The sequence below is a fragment of the Rana temporaria genome, chromosome 7 (assembly GCF_905171775.1).
Source record: "Rana temporaria chromosome 7, aRanTem1.1, whole genome shotgun sequence".
Taxonomy (NCBI): domain Eukaryota; kingdom Metazoa; phylum Chordata; class Amphibia; order Anura; family Ranidae; genus Rana; species Rana temporaria.
Window position 1 is genome coordinate 158,927,555 of NC_053495.1, and position 10,803 is coordinate 158,938,357.

The following is a 10,803-nucleotide window of genomic DNA, read 5'->3' on the forward strand; positions in this document are numbered from 1 at the left end:
ACCCTTTCACACTGAGGCATTGCTCTGGCGGGGCGTTGAGAAAAGTCCTGCAGGCAGCATCTTTGGAGCAGCTTTTGGGCGCTGAAAAAAATGCTCCAAAAACGCCCCTCTCCATTGAAATGAATTGAAGGCACTGTAAAAACGCCTTACCCTTTCACACTGAGGCACTGCAAAAACGCCCTAAAACGTTAGGGTCTTAGCGGTGCTTTACCAGCTCATTGGGATTGGAGATAAGGCTTCATATGAAAAATGCTCGAATAACGCTCGAAAAAAACGCTCAAAAAACGCTTGAATAATGCTCGAAAAATGCTTGAATAATGCTCGAAAAACGCTTGAATAACGCTCGAAAAACGCCCCAGTGTGAAAAGGGGCCTTAGTGCAAAAGATTATCATGAATATATATATATATATATATATATATATATATATATATATATATATATATATATATATATATATATATATATATATATAATGATCAATTACTACCAAAAGAAAAAGGAAATCAATTTTTTGCATGGGTACAACGTTGCACGTCTGTGCAATTGTCAGTTAAAGCGATGCAGTGTCGCAAAAAATGGCCTGGTCATTTAGGGGGTAAATCTATCTGGTCCTTAAGTGGTTAAATAAAACTCACCAGTATGCCTGAAAGCAAAAAATTATATATATAAAGAAATTAAATAAAATAAGCAAAAAAAAACAAAAAACTTTGTAGCGTTTAACACCTGGGATCTTTCTCGTCAATTTGTTTGCAATCCATTCTGGAATGTATTTGCTTTTTGTGTCAAAACATGTCTTATCTGTTAATGACTTGCATTTATTAATGCAAAACTGATTTGCAAGCGGGCTTGATGTAGGGTAGATGAAGTCATAAGGAAACACTGGAGGAGGTAAGACTTAGAAAAGCAGAATAAAAGAGAGACAAGCCAGTAGCCGGATTTGATACAAGGCAACATTATAATCTGCAAGAAGCACCTTCAGTTAAAAGAGATGAAAGAGAAGGGGGTGGGGGCTGTATGGCTGCGCTGTGCTGTCTCCAGGAAGAAGTAATTTAGTGTGTGTGTCTGTGTGAAACAGAGCTGCGTTTTGGCAGTAGGGCATTTACATGTTAATTCTGGCTGCAACACAGATCCATACGGAGGAGGAACCAGACACCAGCTTCGCCATGTATGTAGGATATTTTGGTGTGCCACTCTAAGACTTGCTGTACCCCAGTGCTTGAGTTTACAGGGCATGTGCTGATTGTTTTATGCCTTTAATCCCAATTTGTTCCATGGCTTCTCTGGTTACAATGCCCATTTGAAAGTGATTTAATTATGTCTGTTTTCCCCGCCCCAATGCTGCCAAGGCTATTTGGCGTCTCTTGACATGTAGAGCCTCTTCCCTTGTCTTTTGATCATTTGTTTTGCTTGTATCTGTTCGGTGTGTAGTCATCCCCTTGCACTCCTGCATGTGGCTCGCCAACACAAAGCTTTATTATCAGGAAGTTCACAGCCTTGGCAACAGATCGTTGTGCTGCAGTGCTACCTGCCTACACTCCTTCTTTGAATGGCATGCTAAGATTTTTTTATTTTTTTTTTATTCTTTATTGGGGGCTAGAAGAAGAGAACTGGGCACAGCATTCCCTTTTTCTTTCCCAATTGATTGCCAGCTACACGCGATGTGAGACATTATCACAGCGTTGCCTGCCCCCCTGGGCTTTAGGACATGTCTTTATGTGAATAGGATCTTGTTGCTTCCCAACTCAATAATCATGAACAGATCTTCATGTGTGCGCAGTGCTGATCCACTATGTGATGTCCATTTGGGCTGCAGCGTGCCAATGAATTAATCAGGTGGCTTGGCTACTACTAGCTGATCCATATTTCTCCTTGTAGCTGTAATACACATAGGATCTATTTGGATTTATTGACGTTTTAAGGCTGGGGGATATTCATATACACTTATCTTCTATACTGAGTGAGTATTCTATTACTAAAAGCTGTTTGATATTCTTCATCTGTTCCCCCCCCCCCCACCTTTGGATTACCTCTGATCTCCTTTCTTTCTTTTAACTTCCAGGATGGCTCGTTTTGGAGAGGCGGTGGCTGGCAGATTGGGGTCCGGGGATGGAGGATCAGAGAGGAGTAAGACTCTGCAAGGGTCTCCGGCTGCACCAGTGGGGACCCAAGCAGCTTTCAAGCAATCTAAAGCCCAAAGAGCGAGGACCATGGCTTTATACAATCCCATCCCAGTCCGGCATAACTGCTTCACCGTGAACAGGTCGCTGTTCATCTTTGGAGAAGACAATCTTGTCAGGAAATATGCTAAGAAGCTCATCGACTGGCCATATCCTTTTTTTTTTAAATGCAACGTGGAAAAAAAAAAACTGGTTTATGGTGGAATTCACAGCTCCTGGAAAGGTAGGGGTTAATGCCCCGGTAAAAAAAAAAAAAAAATGCTGCTGCAGATAATGGCAGCATCTTTAGGTCATCAGCTGGAAACTCAGCTAAGGTAAGAACGTTGAATTGTGTACAGACACCGTGGAACGACATGGTCAAGCCCCATAAATTATGTTGGTCCTGTTTGCTTTTGATGACTGTTTGTTCAGGATTATTGATGATTGTATTGTATATGAGGAAAAGGCTTAATACGTTGACATGTTGAACAGTTGGGAGTTGGTAGGACTACCTGTCCTGAAAATGAATTGAGAAAGTGAGCTACCCCCTCCCTTCCCTTCTGTTAGCGCTGTGGATTAGAAGTTCACCTGCTCTGTTCAGCCTTTATACAATATCTATAGCAGAGAGGCGGTGGGCTCACTCTCTTCACAGCCCCCCTTCTTCCTATCGCAATGATTAATTATTAAAAGACTGATGCTGACAGATCCCCTTCTCAACGGCTACACCATGATTTCTTTACTGCAACGATGACAAATCGCCCTCTTTTCAGATTAAATCATGCTTGCCAACAGGTGTAAAATGAAAAGGAAACATTAGCTAGATTTGCTGTGCGTGCAAAGGTTTCTATTATGGGGATTCGATGTTTGGACAGCTACCAGCAGAGATGAGCGAATCTGCTAGGGTTCGATTTGGGGGCAGGTTCAATAAACATGTTCAAAAATTTGCAATTTGCAAAGTTTAATGTGAACCCCATTGAAGTCTTAAAAATCAATTCTTTCAATTTTCAAGGCTAATAGGAAAGGGAATGTCAAAGGACACTGCCATGGGGAATAAAAAAAGATATTTCAATACCTTTTGGCTGGGAGTGGCTAATGAGGTTTAAAGGATGACAGAAAAAATATGTAATTTCTTTAAATAACATACTTAGGGAATGTCGAAACTGGCTTGTGAAGTGGTGCATTTGTAGGATGTTCACAAGCAAAAATGACATATATAAAGAAAATACAATTTCAATTGCCAGCTGCTAACTGACATTTCCCAGCCACTTTGTTTTGTTTGTAAACAAAGCACGCAAAGATTCCATTCATCCCAAGGGTCTCCAAACTATTGCCCTCCAGTTGTTCAGGAACTACAATTCCCATCATGCCTAGTCATGTCTGTGAATGTCAGAGTTTTACAATTCCTCATGGGATGTGTTGTTCTGTAACAGCTGGAGGGCTGTAGTTTGGCGATCCCTGATCTATACCATACCCTTATCCCAAGTGAAGGTCCTCTATAGATTGTAAGGGTGGACCCCACATGAAACGACATGGGTTCCCTCTAAAGATCCATATCAGATCTTTATTCAAGCATGTAGCTGGCTGGCTAGGAAGTGTGTGTGTGTGTGTGGGGGGGGGGGGGATGTTGGGTTCATGAACTCCCTGTTCAAATATGGCCATAGTCAATAACGTCACCTGGGATAACCAGTCCCTTTATTTACATTCAGTGATAGGGCTGGGAGCTGTCATTGGCAGCAAGCAGGCATCGGGGGCATAAATGTTGGATGGGTGGGCAATGGGCATCATTCATCGTGATTGACATGGATCTATATCACTTGATGACATGATTGTCAGAAAATGTTTAAAAAAAGAAAAATCATTTGCTCCTAAATGACGTTTTAATGGGGGGTTGGTTTATTGCGGTTAGAAACCTTATGGGGACCCCCCAAAGTTAATACCAGATCCTAATCCTTGATGGAGGTTTGGTATGGATTATAAAGGGGAACCTCACAAAAAAAATAAACCAATAAAAAATAGTGTATGAATACCAGACCCTTATCCCAGCATGCAGGAAAGGGGGGGGGGTGAGCAAGCACCCCCTCTCAGAACTATACTAGACCACATGCCATTAAGATAAGGAGGAACCCCCTGTCAAAGCACCTTAACCCTGGGTCATGGGAACAAAAGCCTCTTCCCCACATCCCTGGTCTGATGGATCTGGGGGGGGGGGGGTTGTGGGAGGGAACCTTTTGGAAAAGGGAAGCCTCATTTTAAATAAGGAGACACCCATTTATCCACCCCCTATGTGAATATTCCCTATAGGATATTTGGTCAATGGCATCACTTTGGATGGCTGCCAGCTTGTGCACAAGCTGAAAGGCAGCAGGATAGTGCTTGCTAGGATTCCTGTGGCCATCTACATCTTAGCAACTAACGATGCAGGGTGGCCACTAGCGTCTTAGCAACCAATAATGTTGGCAGCCTGCACGGCACATCGGATGGCTTCTTGCTGCATTCAGCAGGACATTTGGATGGGTGAACAGGTCAACTAGGGTGAACCCTGCACTACAGCTAACCCATCCCAGGAGAGCCTGTCCACTTTCAGAACCATGAACTAAATGAGTGAGCAGTGCTCAGATGGGGTTGTAGTCTAGGTTTCAGCACCATGGACAGCAAAGCCATTTGTTGCTGCCAATGCCAGGTTCCTCTGAAGGGACGGTCGTGAGTTTAGCCAGCTTGTCCTACTTGACAGAAAAGTGTCCCTGAAAAATTTCTATGGCAGTGGGTTATCCAGACCTGTCAAATCTATGTATCTGCATTAGAACTAAAGCCCTATTGTGTAAGAGCAGTAGAACTGGTTTCTACAGACATGCAGTTCAAGGTGAAGTTTAATATTATTTCTCTGGTAGAAGTAAATATGGAAAATGCCACATAAATTGATGCAAATGTGTATATCAATTATTTATTATTGCCTCGGCTAATACATGTGTGCATGCTTTTCAGGGCTGAACAGATATGCTATGAAATCCCTCTATTGGTTTTATTAGATTAAGCAAAGTGCAGTTACCCAGAGAAAACCAATCAGAATGTATCTTTCACTGATCTGATAGTAGTAAGTAAAGCTTTTACTGGTTGATATGAGTTCCTGCAATCTCTACAACATTATGGCCATATATTGCTTTTCTTTAGTATAGTTCTTTTTCAGTTCTTATTATCTTTTCAATACTGACTTTGAGTTACCGTGTAACTATAAACATTATCTAAAATGAAAATACATTTTTATGTTCCTCTTTAAAAAAAAAAAAGATAATTAGATACATTATGGATGATGCCTCTATAACATTGTATTACTAATGAGCTTAGATTAGCCAGATTGAATGCAAAGTGTTACTGGAAATGGTTTTTAAAGTCCTGACTTTGAGGGCAAGCAGTTATCAAGACCTCAATATACAAAGAAAAAGAGCCAGGAGTATGATGATAACCTGAGGTGGAATATCTCGTAGAGTGCCAGCCCCGGCCGCCTCCGTGGGAAACTTGTAAGAAAAGAAATGGCTGCTCATCAGGAGTTCCGATTGCCTTTTATTGTTTAAAGTGATAACACCAAAGACACCAACACGAGGTCACGTAGACGCATTTCACACAAACATCTTGTGCTTAATCATACGATGACTAAGCACAAGATGTTTGTGTGAAACGTGTCTACGTGACCTCGTGTTGGTGTCTTTGGTGTTATCACTTCGAACAATAAAAGGCAATCGGAATTCCTGGATGTGCAGCTATTTCTTTTCTTACAAGTTATCAAGACCTCAGTGAGCCTCCACAAAATTAGATCCCAGTCTTGCATGAGCACAAGTCCTGGTTTTATCACACCTGCGACCTAAGACAAAGTGTGCTCTGGTCTCCCGACTATTAAAAAAATATGTAAAATGCCCCAGGACCATAGGCGTGCGCACAGGGTGTGCCAGGTGTGCCCAGGCACACCCTAATCACCCCGTGCTGCACAGATTCCCCTTGCTGCTTGGCTGCAGAGACAGGGACTCTGGAATCTCTGTCCTCAGCCCCATTCTCTGTCTCAAAAATTCGATATCAGGGGTCTGTTTAGCCCCCTGATATATCACTAAAGTCCACCAATGGTGCTTCTAAAAAAATTGTAAAATAAAATAAAAAATGATTGTAAAAAAATATTGTAAAAAAAAAATGTAATTGTAAAATGTAATAATAAAAATAAAATAAAAAAACTACAGACAACATTCCCTGCCCACTGACACCATCCACTGTTCTACTGACACGGTCCATTTCCCTACTAATATATATATATATATATATATATATATATATATATATATATATATAGATGCGTGTTTGAGCTTTGGGGTGCACACCCTAATGTAATAGGCTGCGCACACCTATGTCCGGGACAAATATGTTATATTATTGCCCCAGCTCTTTCTAGCAAATTGCTACAACAAAAATCTGCACTTTCACACTGGAACAATGTGTATGATTGTGTCTACTGAGAAAGGAGTTACAGCTCTCTGTAGACATCCTTATCATTGACCTCTTTTAGCAGAACACACTAGCATTTGCCTGGGACAAATCCGAACCAGTCAGTCAACTCTTTTCCCTATAAGACATGAGTAAGGAATGACTGCTGTGGTCAGGGATGGCCTACAGACATGTGAACATTACTTGACCTAACTGTAATTGGGCAATCATTCTCTGATATCTCTAGGCACCTTTAGTCATATATTGTTACTTACAACAGTTTTTCCTATGTATCTGTATTGCTGTTAGCCCACAACTAATATGCCTTGAATTAGGGGACCCAAGAGGTTTGGAGCTGCAAGGCAAATATCCTAGGCGTTACACCCGCTCTGATGAAAAATTTGACCAAGAGCTTTTTAAATCACTAATCAGATATAGCTCTTAACAGGCTTTTCTCTTTGAAGCTTTGGACATATATATTGACAATCGTTTTAATTAAGAAGGTATAGTTAAGAAACAAATACAATTATACAAAAATTCCACTGTACATCTTTTGGGATTTTAAACTAGTAAAAGCAAAAAAAAATTCTAGTCAAGCTATACCCCTAAGAATTATATTTATTACAAATTATTTGCCAGAGCAGTGAGGTGCAAAAACAAGTTATCTAGAGTAACCATTCAAGTTAGCTATCATTAGTCTCTTTGTACTAAACTGCTAAAAGCTGTTGTTTAGTTGCATTGACATTTTTGCACAAAACACTTTCTGTTTAATAAAAAAAAAAGAGGGCTTAGTTAATGCTCCAGTCATATGGAAAGTGAAGTGCAAGTGCAATTGTTAATTTGAATTCATTATAGCTGGATCAGTGATACATGATTGCTTTTTGGTTGGCTTTCAGACTTATTAAATAAAACCATGGATGTTTAACTGTTTACCTATGATTTCCATCACTCTGACTGTTCTGCTGTCCATCTATATAACCTCTTATAATATGGTGTTGTCACAATAATTTAAATGTAGTAGCGTCCATTGCATGGGCTGGTCCAAGGGAGTTCACACCATGTGTAATAATGATCGGATTAATATAGCACAATGTACTTATTACGGTAGTTCAAAATCCCTATAATGCTTTACAATTCAGCATTCTTGGGGTAGCTGGTAATACCCTTTGTTACACATGTGAATTCAAAATATCCTACAAGCAATAGTGCTAACCATATGAGATGTAGCATTTTATATTTTTTTTTCATTCCTGTAAGCCTGTAAGAAAAATGATTATTGAATTACTACCAAGCATCTACAAAACGACATGACCCTCGGAGTGTATGTACTGCTGATTATATGCAAACAATACATTCCAATCCAGATGTTGATTAGTACAGTTAAAATATTTGTTATATAAAAATACATGTACATAATGTTACATACATTTATTTACTTACTTTAGAAATTTTTATGGTATACATTTAAAGGGTCAGTCAACCTTTTACTTTCTCTTTTGAAGATAGCACAAATATGTTGCCTGAAGATGCTCATGCTAATCCTTCCTCTAACACTAAACCTTGCCCACTTGGGATCTTGGGTATCTACTTCAGCTCTGAAATGATTTACCCCTCTTCCTGAGAAGGGCATTTTTTTTTAATGGGATATGTCTATGCAATAATTTTTTTGAACTAGTAATGGTGCCGATCAGCGACTTAAAGTAGCACTGTTATATTGCGTTGGACAAATAGGACACCTATCTGACAATTTGGACACTATTTTGGGGTCCAGTGACACAAATACAGTGATCAGTGCTAAAAATATGCACTGTCCCTGTACTAATGACACTGGCTGGGAAGGGGTTAACATCAGGGACAAGCAAAGGGTTAACTGTGTGCCTAGCTGGTGTTTCAGTATAGTGGGGGAGGTGCTTTTACTAGTGGAAGAAGGCATGGATTGGTGTTCCTGCTTTACAGGAACACAGGATCCATGCCTTCTGTACTGTCAGAACGGCAATCTGCCTTGTTTACAAATGCAGATCATCATTCTGTCTGTGTACAGCCAGATTCACTGTGTAGATTCACAGCAGCAGCAAGGCACCAGTGGCACACACTTGCGCATGATACCCGGAAAGTGCAGTATCACATACATATACCCGATTCTGCACAGCGTGGCCGCCATGTAATAGTAAATGTGCTATAGGGCAGTCATCAAGTGGTTAATCTTGCCTCAATATATACTGAAGACATTTTGGGGGAGATTTACAAAAACTGGTGCATGCAGAAACTGGTGCAGATGTGCATGGTAGCCAATCAGCTTCTAACTTCAGCTTGTTCAATTAATGGTTGGCAATAGAACCTGGATGTTGGTTGGCTTCTATGCAGAGTCTACCAGATTTTGCACTCTCCAGTTTTAGTAAATCTTCCCCTTTGTTACTTCCAGCAGCAGCAGGAATCAATAAAAGGCCTCAAGAACCTTGGGCCAGATTCACAAAGGGGATACGACGGCGTATCTCCTGATACGCCGTCGTATCTCTGTTTCTATCTATGCGACTGATTCATAGAATCAGTTACGCATAGATATCCCTAAGATCCGACAGGTGTAATTGTTTTACACTGTCGGATCTCAGGATGCAGTACCGCGAACGCCGCTGGGGGGAGTTTGCGTCGTAAACCAGCGTCGGGTATGCAAATTAGGAGTTACGGCGGATCCACGACGGATTTTCGCGTTCGCTACGTCGCCGCTAGTCTAGTTCCCCGTCGCAAAGTTAGTCGTCGTTTTAGGTGCCCTAACTTTAGTCAGCAAACGTATTGCTGTCTAAAGTATGGCCGTCGTTCCCGCGTCGAAATTTAAAAATGAACGTCGTTTGCATAACACGACCGGGAATACGGAAGTACGCTACGCGCGTCGCCGTTCAAAAAAATGACGTCACGGCGTGCAAAGCACGACGGGATTTGCGAAACGGAGCATGCGCAGTAGGTCCGGCGCGGGAGCGCGCCTAATTTAAATGGCACACGCCCATTTGAACTGGCCAGCCTTGCGCCGAAGGCCGCCGGCATAGTTTTCATCGCAAGTGCTTTGTGAATCAGGCGCTTGCGATGAAAACTTGCGGTTCTATGTGAATCTGGCCCCTTGTTTGGTGTCATCCCTGCTTGGTACCATGATGACCAGGATGTGCCATCCCAATCCTCATATGTCAGCTATGCCGGGCAAATGATTCAGTGACCTTTTGTTTTGTGGGTTGTGGCAGTACCAGGGAACTCAAGTGCAGAAATATTGCCATTAATAATTCAACTCACCAGCAGCAAGCCAAAAACTGAAATATGTGACTTTTTCCACTTCGACTAACTGGAATCCGCTGTGTTGGCACAGTGTGATGTGATATAACACGAGGCATTGCATAGCATATAAACATTCATGTGGCTATTTGATTTTGAGTTATCTATAGTAATGAATTACTAACTTCCCAAAGGCTTCGTATTAGGACTTCATATTACCATCGTATGGGCCACTTTGTTTGAGGCAACGTGTGAAAAATAAACTGAGCTCACTCAGAATGCATTAGCATAGAGCAGGCTGGGGATGCAAATATTTTGCCGTAGGTGGCAGAAGTGTAAGAAACATTTTACTTTGCCATTTATAGATGCACTATTCTTCTAAATTGCTTCACTTTCCGCTTGAATTTTAGGGAACTAATGCTGGATATAAATAATTGCGCTTAACACACCAGGGATCTTTATGTCCTCGAGTACTGTTAACAACAACAAGCTAAATTAAGGCAAAAAAAAGCTTGGAATTGCTTTCTGTCTTTACCTAAAACAAAGAACAGTAATCACAGACTCATTTAAGTTAAGCATTCTTAACATGCTTATGATCACAGTGAACACTGGTTAAAGAAAAAGGCATTGTTAATGATCTCCTGCAGCTTTCCTTAGTTCAAAAAAGTAGCATTGAGCTGTAATTGATGTCTTTTGCATTTATCTTGCACTATTTAGCAGGTTTAGCTTTGGGCATTCATTGTGTTTTTTGAGATATATGAGATTAAGGGTCACGAGACGAGACTGTCTGGGATTACCAGGGTTTGGCTGGAAAGGACGTATTTCAAATCATGAAAGATTGTACAACTCTTTTCTTATTTATTGCGCCTTGTGTCAGACGTCTAGCTAAGAGCTATGTTATGTCTTGGTAATATTTTTGTGGT

The 10,803-nt window shown here is 40.9% G+C and overlaps 1 protein-coding gene across 1 annotated transcript; it reads left to right on the forward strand.

Annotated features, from left to right (window-relative positions):
- The first annotated feature begins 899 nt into the window (after window positions 1-899).
- Window positions 900-9,950, forward strand: LOC120946224 (voltage-dependent R-type calcium channel subunit alpha-1E-like). The gene is made up of 3 exons (XM_040361047.1): window positions 900-1,167; window positions 2,062-2,348; window positions 9,853-9,950. Exons 1-3 carry the CDS (start codon window positions 1,106-1,108, stop codon window positions 9,948-9,950), a joined length of 447 nt encoding a protein of 148 aa, XP_040216981.1. The 5' UTR covers window positions 900-1,105.
- The last annotated feature ends 853 nt before the right edge of the window (window positions 9,951-10,803 follow it).

What these genes read in the sequence shown, in the direction of transcription:
- LOC120946224 (XM_040361047.1), top strand. Translation starts at nt 1,106, where the DNA reads ATGTTAATTCTGGCTGCAACACAGATCCATACGGAGGAGGAACCAGAC. An exon ending in CCAGACACCAGCTTCGCCAT is followed by an intron (nt 1,168 to 2,061) that starts GTATGTAGGATA and finishes TTTAACTTCCAG; the next exon opens with GATGGCTCGTTTTGGAGAGG. An exon ending in ATATCCTTTTTTTTTTAAAT is followed by an intron (nt 2,349 to 9,852) that starts GCAACGTGGAAA and finishes GGGTTGTGGCAG; the next exon opens with TACCAGGGAACTCAAGTGCA.